At 47.0% G+C, this 20,807-nt stretch overlaps 1 protein-coding gene across 4 annotated transcripts in view; it reads left to right on the top strand.

The window, feature by feature from the left end:
* The window catches only part of Cnksr3 (CNKSR family member 3), a 125,026-nt gene that overhangs the window by 73,508 nt on the left and 30,711 nt on the right, over positions 1 to 20,807 (top strand). For all 4 annotated transcript variants that reach the window (XM_075950070.1, XM_075950053.1, XM_075950079.1 and 1 more), the window contains exons 2-4: positions 10,008 to 10,171; positions 17,746 to 17,948; positions 19,107 to 19,194. In XM_075950070.1, coding sequence (XP_075806185.1) covers positions 17,770 to 17,948; positions 19,107 to 19,194 — 267 coding nt within the window. In that variant the 5' untranslated portion in view covers positions 10,008 to 10,171; positions 17,746 to 17,769. The remainder of the gene's footprint in view (positions 1 to 10,007; positions 10,172 to 17,745; positions 17,949 to 19,106; positions 19,195 to 20,807) is intronic.

Genomic DNA, 20,807 nt, shown 5'->3' with positions numbered 1-20,807 from the left:
ACCAAACTGGAAGAGCAATCTCTCCATGGCCCTGCTCTGTGGTCTCGTATGTCAAGTGTGTAGAAACCAAATATGTGTGAAATAGACCAGCAGATCCAGAGATGAGAGGCGGACATCCAGCGGTGGCATGGAGGCTGAGGGGGGTGAGAGTGGGAGGTTCAGTGTTCCCTCATAGGACGTTGATTTGTGGCATGATCCAAGTACATGAAAACTCAACCTTTGCATGGTGAGTTCTATGGCATGAATTATCGCAGTAAAACTGCTATTAAAAGCTTGCCCCAGAGGTCAGCATGGCCCGCTGAGCCGCTCCACGGTCCATGGCAGCTGTCTCTGGTGCCACAGCTGTTCTGACTTCCGCTGCCGTGTGTGCACCTGAGCATGCTCTTCCCCGACTCCTGTCACCTCATACCATATGTAGCAGCTGCGGAGGGTGTCACTTCTTGTCACCAGAACCCCAGACGTCCCTGAGGGCGCACTGGTGGGCTTGGAAAAGTTCAGCAGCTCTAGGTAATGGCTGACGTGGCCTGTCAGTGGTTGGGCCACTTAAGCCTGGCTTCTTCCCAAGTCCCTGAACCTCTGCTTCTTCTCCCTTTCCCCTCCCCTGCCTCCTCCAAATTCTCATCTCTCCTCCCTCCCTTCCCTTTCTCTTCTCATCTGTTTTTGTTTCCCAAACATTTAAATTATGCATCACCATGCAACTGGCCCTATTTCTGAGTGCTTTGAGAATAATAACCGCTATATACACTGTAATACATTTAATCACCCAGCTAACCCCAAAAGGAATAGACTGTAAACCATTCTTCTTTTCACCCAAGAAAAGGCACAGAGAGGTTAAGTAAGTTATAGTAAGTCACAGCACTGGGAAACCGAGAGCCCGCTGCCTCCATGTCTGCGGTTACTTGACAGGTGAGTTGTGGCTTAAAGCATTTTTATCACATATGCCAGGTTCAGCGTGGACCCTGAAGAAGTAAGTGCTCATGGCAGAAGGTCTCTGTTTCCTGCACTTGCCCAACTCCCCATCCTGTATTCATTTCTTCTTTGCTCCACAAAGGTGAGGATCTGGTGCCTAGAGGTCACCATGTCCTGCCTTAGCTTTGCATCTCAATTGGTTTTTACATTGACTCCACTGTCAGCAACCTGTCCAGCATCTCCGGGCTGCAGCAAGTCTCCATGGGAGAGCCTGTGGGCAGATGCCTTAGGGACACCTTAGCCTTCATTCAGCAGGTTAATGAGCCCTCAGCCTAGGTATTTGGACCATGCAGTTTGATATGATGATTGGATTAGAAGAGACTTATCCGGTGGCAGTTTTTCCACGGAATTCCTCATGGCAAGCAATAGATCTGCCCTGTGTGGAACTTTCCATTGGATAGGATTGACAGCAAGCAAGACGTGAAGTTGAGGCCCAGGTTGCAGGTTTGCTGTTGGGGCCACTAGTTAGTCTGTGGGCTGTTTGTCCCCAATGTTGTGAGCTTAAATTTGCTGTGTGGGGACTGGTAAAACTTTTGATTCAGACGAAGACGGTCAGTGACTAGACCTATAGTCAGTGTTGAGGCTTTAATTTGTTACTGTTCTTACTTTTTAAACCTGTGTGTGTGTGTGTGTGTGTGTGTGTGTGTGTGTGTGTGTGTACGCCATAGCTCATGTGCAGCTCAGAGGACAATTCTGTGGAATTGGTTCTCTCCTTCCACCTTTATATGGGTTCCAGGGATTGAACTTGGGTCATCAGTATGTGTGGCAAATGCTATTACCCACTGAGCTAACGTGCTGACCTTGTTCTTTAGATCTAACATAATCTGTAATTTGGGCACAAGGGGCACAACTGGATGCTTGACATCTTTGCTCTTCCTGTCTCTTCTCTGCTGCTCCTTCCTCCCTCCTGTCCCCCACTGTGGTCCGGACTGCAGTTGGCTGCAGTGGCTTGTTCTGACTGACACAGGTAACCTCCAGTGCTCCTGTTTCTTCACCTGAGCTTCCTGTTGTGCCTCACGCATCTCCACGATCCTGACTTTGTTTCCGGAAATCTGAAATTCATGTGCCTTTTCCTGGCTTGACATTAGCCATGAGGTACGTGTTCACAGAGGCATCCACACACATGTCCATGCACATGCCTGCAGAGGTACTGGTCAGTGCTGTGTTTTTCCCATGCATTCAGTGTTATTTTTGGAGTTCATTACACATCTTGTGATGAGTGGCTGAAGGAAGAGGGCTCATGGCTGCACACTGAGCATTGCTTATGGAGTCTCAATTCTCATTCACTCTTTAGACCATTGGCACTGTAGTTGACTGATTTGCATGTTAGAGTTCTCTTTAGTCACTTAGATAAAGAGGAGGACGCTGGGGGAGGGAGGACGCTGGGTGAGAGGAGGGTGCTGGGGGAGAGGAGGACGTTAGGGGAGAGGAGGACTCTGGGGGAGGGAGGACGCTGGGTGAGAGGAGGACGTTGGGGGAGAGGAGGACTCTGGGGGAGAGGAGGACGCTGGGGGAGAGGTGGGTGCTGGGGGAGAGGAGGACGCTGGGGGAGAGGAGGACGTTAGGGGAGAGGAGGACTCTGGGGGAGAGGAGGACGCTGGGGGAGAGGTGGGTGCTGGGGGAGAGGAGGACTCTGGGGGAGAGGAGGACGCAGGAGAGAGGAGGGTGCTGGGGGAGAGGAGGACACTGGGGGAGAGGAGGGTGCTGGGGGAGAGGAGGACTCTGGGGGAGAGGAGGACGCTGCGAGAGAGGACGGTGCTGGGGGAGAGGAGGACTCTCGGGGAGAGGAGGGTGCTGGGGGAGAGGAGGATGCTGGGAGAGAGGAGGACGTTAGGGGAGAGGAGGACTCTGGGGGAGAGGAGGACGCTGCGAGAGAGGACGGTGCTGGGGGAGAGGAGGACGTTAAGGGAGAGGAGGGCTCTGGGGAAGAGGAGGACGCTGGGGGAGAGGAGGACTCTGGAGGAGAGGAGCACTCTGGGGGAGAGGAGGACTCTGGGGGAAAGGAGGGTGCTGGGAGATTGAGGTTGTTGGAGAATTGGGGGTGCTGGGAGGTGGAGGACAGGCCATTCCCTGGTGTGGCAGGCTGTGCTGAATCTACTTGGGTTGGGTAGGCTGGGTGTGAGGAGCCGCACCTTTGCAGCTGTTTCTCCGTGATAATGTTCAGGAGAATCATTAACCAGGAGGTCAGAAACCTCAGTGCCGGCAGATCCCTGAGTATCTGTTCTGGATGATGGGAATGCTGAGCTAAGGTTTTTGTCCTCTCAATTATCCTGTGTGGAAGGATGTGTTTGCCAGTGCCATATTTTCTTCAAGTATGTATTGTCTTACGTAGTGAGTCCCAAAGGGCAGTTGCCTCTGCTGATGTCTCCAGAGTGACATTAGCCTTGGAGGATGTGGGTCACCAGTGTGAATCCGACTTTGCTTTGGGGACAAAGTGTCTCGACACTTGCTCTCCCTGCACTTGACCTTGTCAGTTCAAGCAGTCGACTGCCTGCTGTGGCTTTAGTAACTCTTCCGCGATGTACGAGCCAGCCTTTCCTAAATGGCTGTGGCTCCAAACGTTTATCTCATTGGTAGCATTTCCCCCCCACCCCCATCCCAACTTGGTATCCTAAAAATGACTTGCACTGTTCCTCTGCTTCAGGAACCAGTTGCTCGTTCTGTGGACAAAAGAAAAAACTTTGGTGACTCTCCATTGAGCTTCCAGGGCTACATCTCCAGCATGTGTGGGGTAGCCTCTGCTTGGGGAGGGAAGGACAGATGGATGCAGTCTCTGCTTCAGCAGCGAGGGCATGGCAGCCAGCCTCCAGCTCACACGGGTGTGACTCGGTAGAGAGCCTGGCTTCTTTAAACAGTTTTAGGTGTTTTTTCCTGAAGACTAAGTTCATTCATCTGCTAATTATTTTATTAGCTCTGAGAATGTTTGGAATTTAGGTTTTGAGTGATTGCTTTCCCCATAGAAGTAAAGGTAATCTGTCCATGTGACTCCCCACGTATGTCTTGTAGAAGTGTTCATTCTTAGACTTGAGTGCTTGGAGGTTCCAACACATTGCTCAGACCTGGTCTCCTTTCTTCAGAGTAGCTTCAGTCAGCAACCTCTCAGGGGACTGGTCAGACCAGAGCTACAACTGTTGCCTGTGAGGATGTATAGGCTTAATGCATGCTTGCGGACCTGCAGCTGAGGTGCCAGGAACTGGGACGCACCCTGTCACTTAGGTAATGTGGCGTTCAATCTGAATGGCCAGTCAGGTTGGTTTTGTAAGCTAGCCAAGGGCACAGGGGCACTGTTATTAGGGAAGTGGAAAATGCATAGTAGAACATGAAGGCTATGGATCATTGACTGTACACACCAGTCAAAACCCACCAAATTGCATATTGATTATTGGCAAATTTTATTGTGTACAAATTATGTTTCAGTAGATAATGTTAGGCAAATGACAAGTTAAAGGGAATCTTGGAACATGTTTAGATCTTTAAAAACTCATTGTAGTCATAGGTGTTTTTCTCAGACGTAGTAAAAGGACTGAAATTGGGTTCACTGAATTTCAGATAGACTGGCTGGGTCTGTTTTTCTGCCCGGCTGGCTCATCACCACCCTGCATGTCTCAATGCTGGGAGCTGAAGTGAAGGCCCACAGCGGACTCTCTCTACAAAGGGCCAGGCAGTGTAGAGTTCAGGCTCCCAGGCTCTGCCCGGCTTTGGCGCATCGCTCAGTGCTGCTGCTGTGCAGAAGCTGCCAGAGTCAACATGCAAAGGGAAACATGGCCATGCTCCACTGACACATTACTTAGGAGACAGGCTCACCATGGCCTTGGCCTTGGGGTGTATTTGCTGGGCTGAGAGTGATGCCATTGGTACTGTTGGGGAACTCATCAAAATGAGTATTCTTGAGAGAACACTTGTCGGGTGTATACTTGAATGTGTTGGTGTGTGTGTGGGTCTGCACATGCCGTGGAAATCAGAAGATAACCTGTTATATAATCAGTTCTCCTCTGTCACTGTTTGGGTCCCTGGGATTGAACTCATGTTATAAGGCTTTGACGACAAATGCCTTTATCTATTGAGCAGCCTTGCCAGCCCAATTCTGATACTTTTTTATTAGCTTGCTTCATATTAACTTTGATATATAGCCACAACTGTAAGAATCTCTTTAGGATTTGGTGTGACAAAATCTAGCTGTGTTAATAAGCAAGTCACAAACATTATAATGGGCTGGAAGGAAGCCAGGCAGTTTAGCCTGCCTCTTTCTCAGTGTAGGGGAACTCTTTGGTCCCTATGTTCCCAAGCACATACGAACCTTACACACCAAGTGTGCGTGCCATAGTTGGGTCCCCTTGGTAAAGCTGAAATTCTTTCTGGTGTTTTTGGGCCATGAAATATAGGTAACATTCTTGTGTTTTCTTAATCTGCCACTTGGAAAACCTAGTCTTCCTGTACAGAGCAGGAGAAAGAGCTTAAGTTCTTGCTGGTTGTGTCCCACTCCCTACCTCACCCTGCTCCACCCCATCCACTATCCTGCATATCCCCACTAAGAAGAGTCTAGATGGGCTGAGGTTGAAACATGTTGTAAGGTTTAGTAAATGGTAGGGAGGTCTGTATGGACACAGGTCATCAGGGAACCAGGCAGGGAGGGGGCAGAGGATTGTCATAGAGGCCAAGAAGGTCAGGGAGAGGACAGAACACGGCGACAGACGGGTAACTGATGGGGACAGGAGAGATGAGTTGTTTTTGTTATGACAAAGGCTACAGGTTATTCATGGCATTTGACAGTTGTTGGGTCCTTGGAAATGGCCGTGTGTGTGTGTGTGTGTGTGTGTGTGTGTGACTTTAGCCAGCAGAAGGTTGGGGCGGAGCCTAAGTGGGAGGTACTAGCTGGTTATTCTTGAGACATGTAGTGTTCACGGAGGACTGCTTTATTTCTTTGTTTCGAAGTTGTTCGTTTTCAAAAGAGAGATGAAAGATTGAAATACTGGGGTTGGTGTGCATCGCTGTAGGTTCTGGAGGAAGTGCAAAGGAAGCGTTTGACCCTTAGGAGTCCAGCGTGAGAAGATGGAAGAATATAAGCTTTGGATGGAACTAATACATGAATTATAAGGTTTATTTAAGAAAAGTTCCTAATCAAATGGGGGGCACACTCACTTTCTCATTCACGGGTAAGTGGGATGTATCAGACGGGATGCCATTCAGCCGTAAGACAGGTGGAATGCTACCCCTCCAGACCCCGCCGGATGCTCTGTGCCTCTGGAGCAAGCTTCCAACAAAGTGAAGCCTCTTTTTGTGCTTCCATGTGCTGATATATATCGCAGAGTATTTTTATACAATACCAACTATAAGCTTACAAATTTGGGGATACCTTCTGGATACGGTCATCACATGGGCTGTTAAGATGTCCCCTCTCCCGTTGACTTTATTCTAGAGGGGACCACCTAAGCATTTGACTGCGTCTGTGTCTGCCAGCAACTTCATTCATGTCTTATAAAGTTGGAGACTCAAACAAATCATTTTTTTTCCAATTTAACAAAATTTACAGAGTATCTGTTATGTGTTCTGTTGTGTGTTAAGCTCTTTATAAACACTGGCGTCTAGTTTTTATTATAGTTATGCAGGGGGTGTTAGCTCCTTAGAAACGAGGTTTCGAGTCACTCGGAGACAGGCTAGTTAGAAGGGAGCTGGGGTCAGACCACTGGCCCCCCCTCCCTACTTTCTTCACATTTCACTGTGTGCTTAATTGGATTTGGATAAATGGCATGTGCTTAACTTAATTTTACTTAATTACATGTCCCTTATAAATCCCTCGAAAACGGGATTGATCACTTGAGAGGAGGCAGAAGAGCGGCTTACAGCGAGCCCCAAAGCTGCTGGATCGGTTCACGCATGACCGAGCCCCCTCCTGTGGGCTACGTAATAGTTTAAATTAGCTGTTCATGAATGTGTAATTGTATTCCAAACAATAGGATAAATGAACAATAGGCCATGGTGTGCTGGGATAATATAGCCCTGTGGCAGTGCTATTTAAGACACGGCTATTCAGTGTACCGCCTGACAGGAAAACGTGTAAGCCATGATAGTTCTGTCCTTACGATGCCTGCACTTGATAATCCTGCCTCTCCACACTCCTGATGGCTTGAGCTCAGACTGCTCATATTCCTTTAGAAGCCTCAAGGCCATGTGTGCCGTTCTGTCTCCTTCAGCTGACGACTTCAGGGTTTTGCAGCCTGGGCTCTAGAATGTGCGCTATGATCCGTCTATTGTACCCCACCCCTCTGTGCCCCCAGACACTTTCTTAGGGTTGCAGTTCTGCTTCTGAAGTTCTGTTTCCTCCATGGTTTTTGGAAATTCAAGTAGGACTCTAGTCTTATTCTTGCTTCTTAGCTTTCAGGGGTTACTACCTACCCAGTAGCCATGGTACATGGTTTCTTCATTGTAAATCTCCATTAGGGAGGTTCTCATGTATTCCATCTGGCTTCAGACTACTTACTCTAGAGCTGAGTCTGGCATTGAGCATCTACCTTCTTGTTCCCATCTGTTGAATGCCGTGGTCTACAGGTGTGTTTCTTCTTTCTGGTTTTATGTGGTGCTAGAGATTGAACCTAGCCCTTCATTACAATTTTGATGATCAAACTTATTTGTTCTTACAAACTAATGCAGTCTGTCAGCATTGTTCCTGAGATTTGAGTAATAATCCGTCCTGGTAGCCCCACTGGCTCATGGGTCATTCTTATTTTGTTCAGGGAGAAAGATTATGCATATGCTGAGTGTGAAATAAGACAGCTCTGTGTGCATTGCCTGGGCTCTCGTGTCAGAGAACCCGTGGCCATTCAGCCTCCACACGGTTTTACTGTAACATGATAGTTTTGAATCTTTCTGACTAATGAAGCATCCTTTTAAAGTTTAGCAGTGGGCCAGAGAAGGCACCTTGGAAGAGAGAAGAGTGTTGGGATTGCCCATGAAAAGCCTTAGGGATGACGAAATGCTACAGTTGCTTCTCTTCGTGTCCTCCATTTTTGTCCACTGAGGCCTGAGGAACCTTCTATGGCTGTTCCGTGTCTGTGATTGGACCGCTCTAATGGCTTTGTAATTAGACTCCACCGCTTATTTAGGAGGTGTCCAGAGAAGAATGTTTATAATCCCGTGTCATAACGCCTCGCTTACCAGGCAGAGCATGAAGGAGCAAGGTTTGTGGCCTGAAGGCCTTCGTTTAATTCTAACTTCTGTTTGTGGTCTCCGTTGAAGTGAAACAAAGGCAGCCGCATTCCCGTGGCATCTCCCCCACGCGTGACGGTGGCTGCTTACAGTCCTGCTAGGAGTCTTCATTTCTTCATCTGCAAAGCAAGACAGGGTGACTAGGAGGCTGTCTCTGGTCTTGGCCTTTGTCACAGTTTCCTGCTACAGGTAGATCTATTGGTAGACAGCAGGCACTTGGTGCCCCAGTGCTGGGATGGCCTTTGACCCCAGGTGGGGCATCTGTCTCAGTACCTGCTGGTGCTCCTAACCTCCACTGCCCCTAACAGACATGCTAGACAGCACTCAAGGATGTTGAAGTGGCAGGGTTTACACCAGTGTCCCCACCATACCTGCGGGGACACAGCCTATCTGATGTAGATGTCTGCTTAGGAACATAGATGGTTTCGCTGTCTTCCCTTCCTGTATTTCATGGCTCCTAATAAGCCTCAGAGCCTCCGTCTCTCTCTGTGTCTTACCAGGAGGACGGTGGTGGGAGTTTGTGGGGGCAGAGATAGAGATTAGTGTCACCGTCGGATGTTAGGACCTAGGGACTCGAGCATTGCTGGAAATGAATGAAGGACGTTGTGTATACTCTTTCCAACTTAGAGAAACATCCACCCATGTGACACCGTTTTTAAAAAAGGTCGCCCGGGATAAGTGCACGTCTGCAAGTCTGTACACACGTGTCCATCCGCATGTGTCTGTGTTGGGCTCAGGGATGACGTTTTATACATACTGTTGCCTTTCATCTTCTCTAAATACCGCCTTTTGAAATACTAACGGACTTCCTACTAAGCCGAACCTTAATGAGGTTGATTGCTTTGGAGTAAGATTTTTTTTTTGATAAAACCATGATAAGAAGTTGACCTGGGAGTTCAGTGTATAGAAATACAGATTCCCAAGCCTGTTTGTCTTTCTCTCTTTAGCTGCTTTGTGAGAGCTTTAAGACGAGACACAACTTGCTGTCGTGTTTGGACGTGGAGAAATGTCCTGGTCCTGGGGCTGATACCTTGTCCTTATTCTGTATTTCATATTCACCAGAATATCCTGGATTCCCCACAAAGCCCTCAGTTACAAAGGACAGAAACGCAACACAAACAAACTTAAGCTAGACAGGGAATTCATTTCTGTTCTAGTGGGAAAGTCTTGAGTCAGATCAGGACACCATGACAGGTCACTACAGGAGTGTTTTCTCTTGCGCTGTCTAATGGATTTAGTCTCAGATAGCTGGCCAGAAGTGCCTGCCCCACTACCAGGGTTGCGTCCTGTGACTTGTAACTGGGCCTTGTGTCCACATCTCACATATCAAGAGAGATAATGATTGGCTCCACTTAAGTCACTCCGTTGTCCCTGAATCTATCACTGAAGTATTGTTGCCGAACTGGCCATGTCTCAACCACAGTGGCCAGCATCTTGATTGGCAAGCCTGCTGGGGGAAGGATGCTGTCCCTGGAGAAGGGTTGCTTAGCCAACAGATAGCAAACGGCTAGTACAGACATATTTCAAATCAGCATGGGTTGGTGTTTATCCCTTGAGTGTACAGGATATGGGAAGTACCTGTCACACAGTCTTGCTCTGCTGGGTCCATCCGAGAGTCTGCAGTGCCAGGTCCAACCTGTTTGAGATGAGAAGGTGCCACAGAAAAGGTGCTCATCCAGGGGAACACATGCAGGGGAGCATATCCAGGGGAGTATGCGCGAGATGATCCAATACTGACAGCCACCATATTTGATGGTGGTTATGACAGATTGAAACCTGGGCAACATTTGGGGTACTCATGACAATAACAGGCTCTCTACACTTTATTTTTGTAGGGTTGGATGACTGCCTGCAACCTTATGTCCACAAGTTTGAGCGGGAGAAGATCGACGGGGAGCAGCTGCTGAAGATCTCCCACCAGGATCTCGAGGAACTGGGGGTCACACGGATTGGCCACCAGGAGCTGGTGTTGGAGGCGGTCGACCTTCTTTGTGCACTGGTTAGTCTGGGAGAAGGGGCCCTGTTCTGTGGTGACTTTGTTTAGGCCCTCAGTCTCTGCAGTCCTCATGGGGCTCAGCCCGTCCTCACACTTTGAACACGTGGAGAAGAATCTGCCTCAGTGGAAACTTAGAGGAGCAAGCAAGGCACCGGCTAGAAGAGAGGCTGGCAGATAATAAGTCATGAGCTCAGGCTGGCTCACTTCTTTCTGCGTGTATGTGTATATGTGAGGGTGCGCAGACGTGTTAAGTGCACACACCTGTGTGTGCTTGTGTGTGGAGGCGGAAAGACAGCTTTGTCATCCGTGTAAACACTGTCCACATTCAAGACAGGGTCTTTCCCTGGCCTGGAGTTCTTCAGTCAGAGTAGGTGATCTGTCCAGTGGGTCCCAGGGATGCTTCTGTCCCCACCTCCCCACTCCTGGAACTGCAGTGTGTGACATGACGCCTGGCAGTCTTACCTGTGTGGGGGCTTCGAACTCAGGGCCTCATACTTACAAGGCAAGTACTTTACCATCTGAGCTGTCTTCCCATGTCCTTCCCCAAATGAATGAATGAATGCATGCATGCATGCATTAAAGATTAGCATACAAGGTGTTAGATAGCATGATGTTTTTAAACTAAGTGTGTTTTAGTCGATTCTCCTCCCCTATGTCTCACCCACCCTTATCTCCCTTCCCTCTTTACTCCTCCCCAGTCTCTTCCTCTTGGATGGCCCATGGATCCTTTTGTTGATCCTCATCCTTTTCCCGTACCCACATAGCAGGTATACATCGCACCCCTGTCTGTTGGATAAAGTTTTATTAGAACTCAAGTCACTGATGCATTCATTATCTGAGGCTGCTGTTGTGCCTCAGGGACAGAATAGAATCTCTGTCACAGAGACCATATGTCCCTTCAAAGCCTGAAGCATTTCCTGTCTCATCATATACAGGAAAGAGTTGTCTGTTAAAAAAAGTCTTATAATCCTTATTTTCAAATCTTTTATAAAGTACAGAATGATGGATACATCTGTGAATGAAGATGCCATGTTCTAAATTGAAATGAGAAATGCTCAACGTTCAGGTCTGCCTCTGTTACTATAAAAAGCACTGTGAGTTTCACAGATACTCACTCTGTTTAAATAACTGATGTTTGTTCTTGGAATAACAACTAAAGAAAGAAAAAAAGGCAGCTAGATGGATAGGACTGTGAACTTTGTTCTGGATGGCAGGTGTTTGAACTCGGCCCAAGTCCTGATAATTGCATCGTACCTATGTCTCTGAAGTAATTTATTCGGATGTGGCCTAAAACCCCTGTAAGGACATTTGTTTACAGACTGGCTGGCAAGGGTGGGACTCAGGTCTCTCGTCATGGTGCCACGGTTAGGAAGGTGTTCACTTATCTGTCAGGGTTGGATGCTCTCCCCAGCATTCAGGCTGAGTTAATAATACTCTGAACCCGAGCCAAGGGGATATACAATTACATCAGCCGGGATGGTGGGAACGAATGTGTGTGGTGACGTTGCCATCGCCGGTCTGCATTCCATCGATTATATAACACTCGCCACATTGTGAGTATTCTTTTCCTTTAAATGGGCAGCGCCTTGTCTTCTGCGCCGAGATGCTCCGCTCTTGTTTAGGAAAGTAATGGGGAAATTATTTGTGGTTGATAAATGAGCTGCCACAAGGGAGACACTGTGGCCAAGTGGTCTGAGTGCTGGCCTGGGAGGCAGGATTTTTGTATCCTAATCCTGGCTCTGCTCCAGGCTACTCCTTCTGTGACCCCTGGGGGAACGTGGTGTCGGTTCCCCCTGTCTGTGCAGTAGCTCTCACCTTAGATGTGGCTGTGGATGTACGTGGGTGTTCTGCGTTGCTGAGGGTGTGTGCCCGAGGATTAAAACTGTCTGCTCTTCAGAGCTAACCTCGCTCGAGTTTACTTCTGTTAAACTTCGTGGGAGGCACAGCTTTGCAGTCGTCTCTGTGAGGATGTTCTGCGCTATTGTGTGGTCTCTTCCATGGCGCAGTATTCTTTAAGGGCTAGCAAATTGCTTTGACACCCACAGTGTGATGGCAAGGAGGGCAGCGAGGAGGACGGGATGGTTGCAGGCACACTGTGAGAGTCAGGGAGAGGAGAAACAGCTGTGGCCCCTGCATGGACTCTTCGTTCTTTCCCCTTTGCTACTTCTTAAAGCATTGCACCAAAAAACGAACAAAGCTGGACCAATGCCAGAACCTAAAGCTGTGTTTTATCTCCTACAATTTCCTACTAATTTCCTCTGTAGACCCCGCTCTGACCTCAGTCTCACTGGAGACCTACTCTGCATAGTGGTAGACCCTGACTGCCTTGCAGGGGAATGTGGGGTGACTGCCCCCAGAGTCTGCAGTGAAAGTGTGTGTGTGTGTGTGTGCTTTTTCTGGGTGGGAGAAAGACTAAATATCTTTAGTCTTCATACAATCTTCCATAAAATTCTATTATCACACAGCATAGTTAGACTGTTTATTTAATCTGATGCCATAATGATCTTTGGATGGCAACGTGAGTGAGAATGTTTTGCTTTGAATAATTCATTTGCTGGGCAGCAATGTGGAGCTGTGGTTGGCCCTGGTGCTAGAACAAGGTTTCTAGGCAACCTTGCTGAAGTGGATGTTGATTTTGTTTTCTTTTTTTTAATGGGCAGGAAATGAACAGAGGTGGAATTAAGAAAGGACAGCGGGATGGGGGTTTCCACTGGGATCCCTGGCAGGTTTTGGAGCAATGATAAGGATGGATAAAATGGAGAGAAGAATTCTCTAAGCTGGAGAATCATGTAGCTGGAGGGTTAGGAGGGGAGAGCATCCCAAGTTCAAGGCCCCCTCCCTCTGTACCTATCCTGTTCTCATGAGGGAGCTTTATCACATTTGGCTGCTTATGTGAGGGTTGATTAAAATTATTAAAAATTAAAAGGTCATCTCTCCCTTGTGCTGTCTCAAGTGGAAAGTACTCAGTAGCTGTGAGTAGCAGTGGCCACCATATTGGAACGTAGAACTGTGTGAGGTTGGGTTGGACCCTATTGGCCAGAAGTATGCAGTCAGAAATGTAACGGAGACCCCCACTCCCTGCAAAGTCGGTGAAGTTCTGGTTTCCTGAGGATGGAGATGGAAGATGGGGTTTTTAAGGTTAAAGGAGGATGGGTTGTGAGCAGGGTTGGAGCCAGCACCAGTACTGGGTGTTGTCACCCCAAGTCTGTGGATCAGGGGCATCGTTGTGTGACTTACCATAGCACATGTCCGTGTTGTGTCCCCTCAGGTCATTCATTGGTCACCATTTACCAGGCACATCGTTCAAGAAGGCTCTCTTTCTCTGTGGAATAGAGGCAGAGGGGAGGGGCCTTCTCCCCACCTTTGTCTCCTTATAAACTATGCTCACACTCTGCTGTGGGGGCACACGCCTTTATTTCCAGCACTCAGGAAGCAAAGGCAGGTGATCTCTGTGAGTTTGAGGTCAGCCTGGTCTACAGAGCAAGTTCTAGGACAGCCAGGTTTGTTACATAGAGAAACCCTGTCTCTAAAAGCACCCCCAAAATTATGCTCAAGCGTCTACGCATTTCCTCATTTTTCTAGTTTTATGATTTATTTGGAAGGAAGGAGACCAACCAGAACCAACCCAGCAGAAAATGGAAAGAAGCAGTCATGAGAAACACCCACCTCTCACTTTTTATTATTTTATTTTTAATGTTTGTCAAGAGAAGGGAGTTCAGAGTCTTTGGCAACAGTAAAATGTATTTTAATCTTCATTGAGTTACAGAAGGAGGTGTCATATAGGAGTAAAAATTCCAAGAGGTTTGCGGCTACGTTGCCTGCAGAGCACCGGCCACTCCTGCTTTTAGTGAACAGTCTTGATGGAAGTTGTCAGGCTGATTGACAGAATGAGAGAGCCTTCCCTGGCATCCCAGAGACAAGCCTCCGAAACAAGCTGCGTCTTGTAGGCTCTTTATCCGCCCATTTGTGAGGCTTTGAGACTAAAAGCCATGCTGGAAGCCTGTCTTGCTTCCTCTGCCCCACTGAATGAGGATATTTTATTGTAGACTTTAGGAAAAGCCAGTGATAGGAGAAAAATAAGTGAATGTAAGATTTAGGTAGAATTTTGATATTAAGATGGGAAAGATTGAGAAATTTGTGTTCTTTTAAAGTCTGTACAAATTTTTAAAATTTGGCTTAATACCTTCTAAAATTTTCAAGTTACAAAAGATTTCATTTTTAAAACATTGTTTGTGTTCCTGTGTGGGGCCTGTGCACCTGGGTGCAGGTGCCTGTGGAGTCCAGAGGTGTCAGAGCTCCTGTAGCTGGAGTCACAGACAGTTGTGAGCCACTAGGTGTGGGTGCTGGGAACCAAATCCCGCCCCTCCCCAAGAGCGGTGTCTACTCTCAACTGCTGATCCAGCTTTCCATCCCCTCTAAGTTTTTAAAATTAATTCTTTTAAAAAATTTATTTTCGTTCTGTGTGTATGGGTGTTTTGTCTGCCTGTGTGCCCAGTGCCCACAGGGAACAGAAGAAGGTGTTGGATCCCTGGAACTGGAGTCACAGAAGTTGTGAACTGCCATGTGGGTGTGGGGACTAGAACATGGGTCCTCTGAAGAGTAGCCATTCGCCTTAACCACCAAATCCGTTCTCTAGCTCCTGAGACTTTTTTAAAAAGTAGAAGCAGTGCAGATTTAAACTTCCAGTAGAGTTCATTTAAAGTCTTTTTCACTAAAGCTGAAACCTCTCGTTATTAACTCATCATTTCTTGCTGAAAAAGGAAGTTTTTGCAAACTTCTAAATGATGGGCTAGTGTGGGCTTACTTTATTTGCCTTCCCCTTCATATGGTGCGTCCCCTTCATCTAAATATGTGTGTGCTTAGATGTATAGATTGTGTATAATTATCCCCTCTTTGTCCCCAAGAACAGGTGGCTGAAGCCAGTTCCGAAGTGTCCTGTTACTTTAGATCAGGCAAGCATAAACCTTTCATGAAGTAGGCATCTTTGGTTAGTTTGTACTAGGTCTGGAGTTACTAGGTTTCCCTCATTTTTTCCTTCCCTCTCTCCTCCCTCCCTTCGTCATGCAGTTCATCTTGGCTTCAAACTGGCCATGCTCCTGCCTCAGCTTCCTGATTTCTGGATGATGTGTGCATACCCAGTCTGTTTGTCTTACCTTTGTCTGTTGTTCATCCTGTGTAGATCTCATTGTATCTTGACTTTCCCTCGGGCAGGGCGGTAGGAAGCGGAGGTCACAGCACACTGAGCCAAGGCCTAAGCTCATGTGCTGTCTTTTGGTTGGAATCCCAGCCCTGTCTTTGGTCACCTGTGTCATCTGGTGATGCACCGTTCTTGGGCCTTGGTGTTTTCAGCTTTAAAGTGGTAATGCAGGTCACATGTCTGTGACCTGACTGTCTGAGATCTGGGAAACTTTCAGAGAAATGAAAATTGTTCATCTTACCTCCTGTCGGGATCATAGTCAAGACATGGACAGTCTAAAAATACCGGATGTGATTGCCTTCAGGCTATGGCATAGAAATTAAAAATTAATTATTTATGTTTATAACTGAGTCCCATCCACAAGATATGTCATGTGCATGCAGATATTCCAAAATCCTAAACCTCATCTAAAATCTAAACCATGGCTGGTCCCAAGCGTTTTAGATAAGGGACACTCAGTGTGTTGTCCAGTTTTGTGTAAACCCAACACCAGCCAGAGTCATTTGGGAACGGGGACCCTCAGTCGAAAATATCCCTACCACACTGACCTGAGAACAAGCCTGTGGGGCATTTCCTTGGTTCATGATTGATGTGGGACGACCTAGCTTACTGTGGCCCATACCACCCCTCGACTGGTGGTCCTGGGTTCTTTGAGAAAGCAGGCTGAGTGAGCCATGAGGAGCAAGCCAGTAAGCAGCTCCCCTTTATGGCCTCTGCATCAGCTCCTGCCTTCAGGTTTCTGCCCTGATTGAGTTCCTGTCCTGACGTCCCCGGATGATGGACTTATAGTATAAGCTCTGAGATGCTCTTGTCCATGGTGTTTCATCACAGCCTTAGAAACCCTCACAGAGACACTGAACTCGCCGGCCGCAGGGGGCCGCAGAGGGTCGCAGGGGGCTGCAGGGGACACGAGTCAGGTAGTTCTAGGCATATAGCAAGTGTCAAATATATTATGCCTAGATTCCAAATGGCACCAGATCCTGTCTTTTAAATTCTATGGAAACAGTATCATATACCTCCAGGAATATCTTTCTTTGCTAAAATGATCAGACTTTGATTTGGCACATGTATTTACAGCAAAATACAGTATTCTTCCCCGTCCCCCAAATTACCTCAAATTTGGTTATTATTATTATTATTATTATTATTATTATTATTTTATCTGAAAGGGGGCCTAATGATGAAGGAGGGTCATCTGTCTATCTGTTGCTTTTATTGGTTAATTAATAGAGAATCTGCTTGGCCTGATAGGTCAGAACATAGGTGGGTGGAGTAGACAGAACAGAATGCTGGGAGGAAGAAGGCAGTGAGGCAGACGCTATAGCTCTCCTCTCCAAGATGGACGCAGGTTAAGATCCTTCCCGGTAAGCCACCACTTTGTGGTGCTACACTCATTAATAGAAATGGGTTAATCAAGATGTGAGAGTTAGCCAATAAGAGGCTAGAGCTAATAGGCCAAGCAGTGTTTAAAAGAATATAATTTATGTGTTGTTATTTCAGGTATAAAGCTAGCCATGCAGGAGCTGGGCGGGAACACAGCCCGCCGCTCCTACTACAGCCTAAGACAACATTGCTACACAAAATTAATTAATTGCGGTGCTTGAGATGGCCCAGAGTGTGTTACACAAGTGTTCTATCACTGAGCTGTACCCTTAGCCTGAAATTAATGTTTCTAAAGCAGGCAGATAAGTTAACAGGGTTCCAAAAGCACAGATTAAATTTCCTGTGAACTGATTGTGTGGCCTTTTCTCAGTCCCCTCTGTTGGGAATCCATCTCTTCCTTACTTGTGGTGCTGTGGTGAGGGGCATGCAGAGTCCTGGCCTGGCCCGTGGTCCAGATGGGACAGAAGACAGTGGCTAGTAACTGGAAGGCACTATTCTACTTCCGGAGAACACATGCAATGATGTGTTCGGCAGAGATTCCTGGTTGTCACATCTAGGGAGTGAGCATCTGATATCTGGTGTGCGTGTGTGTGTGTGTGTGTGTGTGTGTGTGTGTGGTTGCTAGCATCCACATGGGATGCTCTCCTCTCTAGAGTTGTCCCAGTACACATCAGTTCTCTGAAATCTGCTCTGAACTAAGTGCTCAGGAGTTTTGGAGGGGGCAGCTGCCCTTATCCAGGCCCTGAGTGATAGGAATGGCCTCTCCTTGCTTCTAGCCACACCAAGAGCATTTTGAGATAAGGTTCTAGAAAGGGTAAATACCCTTGGGGCGGGAGGAGGCTGTGGGAAGAGCAGAGTCAAGGCTAGCTTGTGGGAAGGTGTGTGGAGTGGGCAGGATTTTGTGGGCATGGGGTAAGTTACTCCAGCTACTCAGTCATTTGAGAGTTCAGACATTGCTGATAGTTTTAGACTTTTCCTTTGATTTTATTTCCCACAGAATTATGGCCTTGAAACAGACAATATGAAGAACTTGGTTCTGAAATTGCGAGCATCTTCCCACAACTTGCAGAATTACATAAGTAGCCGGCGGAAGAGTCCAGCCTACGATGGGAACACGTCCCGCAAGCCCCCCAACGAGTTCCTGACTTCTGTAGTGGAGCTCATTGGCGCTGCCAAGGCCTTGCTGGCTTGGCTGGACCGGTGAGCTGTGGTGCAAAGCTTCCTGGGGCTCTTGGAGGGCCCGAGATGCTCAGAAGCCTCAACTCCGCCTCAGGAAGAGAAACCATTGTTCCTTGGGTTCCCTCTCCCTGGAATTCAGGGGTCATTGGTCAGAGGTAGATCTTAGGGCTCCTTTGGAAGTTACTCTGAAGGTCAACAGCAGGAATGAATGAACCCAAGTTCAGAGGGAGTGGAACTGCCGGAGGTTTTTTACTGAGATTAAACATTAGCACTGGAGTATGTGGTTGGTATGAAGCCATTCGTGGACTTGGCTTGGCTCATTTCGGTTGTATTTTTTGCCTTTTTTCCCCTATTCAGATTCCTGATTTTTTATTAAAGTAATGCAATATTTTGATTAATTCTTTGTGATTTTCAGACAGTGTGTCTTGTTCGTATTCAACCCCCATTCCTCCCTCCAGCTAGCTTCTCCTAGATCCACCCTCCCTTCCATACCCCTCCCTTTGTGTCCTCTTCCAGTTTTCCCTGAGCCTTAGCTGTAGGGGCTGTGTTAACAGCATGTCACTTGGGGGCAGGTACCCCATGGTCAGTTGATCTCTGCATTTTGACCAGTTGTGGTTTTCTCTAATGATTTCTTTCTTCTGTAAAAGAAGCTTATTTGATTAGGGTTGAGAGCTGCACTTATCTGAGGGTTTAAGGACAAGCACTTTGAATGCACTTATACTGGCTTGTAAGAGATTATACTGGCTTAGGAGACTGCCGTAGTGGGTTCTCCTCTGGGTTCCATGGCCTCACCAGTCACAGGTAGTTGGCTAAATTTACAGTGTCAGGCATGACATCATTTCTCTTGAGCAGGCCTTGCATCCAACTGGACAGCTGCTAGTTACTTCCAGGGTCTTTCAGAATATTTTACCATGGGGTGATTGTTGTGTGTCATAGGTGATCTAACCGGATCCTACTATTGATAGCTCTTCGCTCTTGGCAATGTGTACGGCCCCTTATGATAGATGAGCTTGTTCTCAGGGTCAGATCTCTCTATATTATGTGTTGAGAAGAAATAGCATCATGAAAGATAAGCCAGCCTGTAGTATAGCCATGTGTGCCAGCATCTTTGGTGGGACGCACAGGGATTTCTTTCTCCATCATCGTCCCCTCAGTAAAGAGAGTTCTGTTTCTTCCAAGGGCTCCATTCACAGGGATCACGGATTTCTCTGTGACAAAGAACAAAATCATTCAGCTGTGCCTGGACCTGACCACGACAGTCCAGAAGGTCAGTAATGCATCATCATTGATTTTTAGAACTTTCTCGTCTTCTTCATTTTTTTTCCCCAAAGGTTCGTGTGTGGGTACAAAGTGTCTCATCCTTCCCCTCATCAGGATTTGGTGGAGGTGAAAGGCTGGAAATTTGAGCAGATGTCTCCTGTGAAAAATGACCAGCAGCCTCAGGCTTAGAAATGACTTTGTTTGTCTTATACTCATGAATACCTGTGTATTTATTCAAATACGTTAAGGTGCTTTTCACTATTATCTTTGTTCTGAGAGCTTTGCTGTGCCCAATGATTCTGACTTTTCATTCCATCTCCGTTGTTGGGATTAAAGGTCAGGATGGGACAGGTTGTGAGGCTGTAACAAATAACCCCAAACCTCAGCAGTTTATTCCTTAGATATTTATAGTGAGTGGATCCCACAGGGAGATGTAGTCTGTGAACAATCAGCATCTCACTTTGCTGTCCTGTGGCAGAGAGGCAGCGAGCCTTGGTGGGGCTCATGTTCTGGTGTGGGATTGACTTGTCAGTTTCGCTCAAGGTTCTTCAGTTGGCCTAGATATTTTAGCAGGAGCCTGTAAGGTTTCAGATTGGCCTATAATTTGTCTAGCTTCTGTGATATTAACTGAAACCAGACGAGTATGAGTGCTGTCATGTTACTTGGCATATAGCAGATTCTTATAATTATTTTTCATTGAATTTTTTATAAATATAAGGAAGGGGTTTCCCTCTTCATATCTATTTGGTTTTAAAGATTTTAATTTTTTATTTTTAATAGGGGTATCTTCCCCTTCCCTGTGTATATGTATATTTCTGGGTACATGTATTTCTGTACACATATGCCCAGGGTCTAGAAGAGGGCATTGGATCCCTTGAAGCTGGAGTTCCAGGTGGTTGTGAATCTCCCAGTTTGATTATGGAAATAGAACTTGGGTTCTCTGTGATATTAGCAAGTGCTTCTAACCAGCAAGCCATCCCTCAGTCTCTCCACTTTGTTTTAAACTTTGTGATTTGATATCTATTTCTATCAATGATCTGATAAAAACAAAGATATCCTTCCCTTATTTCTGACCATGCAGTAACAGATGCAGGGGTGTGTGTGTGTGTGTGTTTTTCTCTGTAACAGAGTGAAATATGGCTTTGTTTATGAAGTTATTTGAATTTGAAACACATGTGCTTTGGACCTGGGGTCTGACAGATACACAGAGACACTCTATGGTCTGTGCTTTTGCGTATGTATATGATGTATAAGGTAATTTGGATGGGAAGAGTGGTATCAGCTATGGTACAGGAGTGCCATGAAGTCTGAGACCAGGCCTGGATGGCAGACTGTGTTTCTCCAATGCCTACCTCAATGTTCTTTTCCTTTCCTGCTTCCCTCCCTTACTGTTCTGATTTGATTTATAACGGAGTTTAATTGCAATCCATTGCATCAGAGTGTAAGAGCCAAACAATGAGATTAGCAAGTGGGCCACGTTAGCTCATAGGCGCACCTGTGTTATTCTGTGACAGGTCCTAGGTGGTGAGCCTGACGTGGACTGCCACTGTAGAGCATGGGAGAGCAGAGGGAAAGTGAGGAGGCAGGGGGCAGATGCAGTGGTGTTTGTTTTTACAGGCT

This window comes from Microtus pennsylvanicus, chromosome 1, assembly GCF_037038515.1.
Source record: "Microtus pennsylvanicus isolate mMicPen1 chromosome 1, mMicPen1.hap1, whole genome shotgun sequence".
NCBI classification, from domain to species: Eukaryota; Metazoa; Chordata; class Mammalia; order Rodentia; family Cricetidae; genus Microtus; species Microtus pennsylvanicus.
Note: the sequence above shows the minus strand (reverse complement) of the source record. Positions and strands in the feature narration are given on the sequence as shown.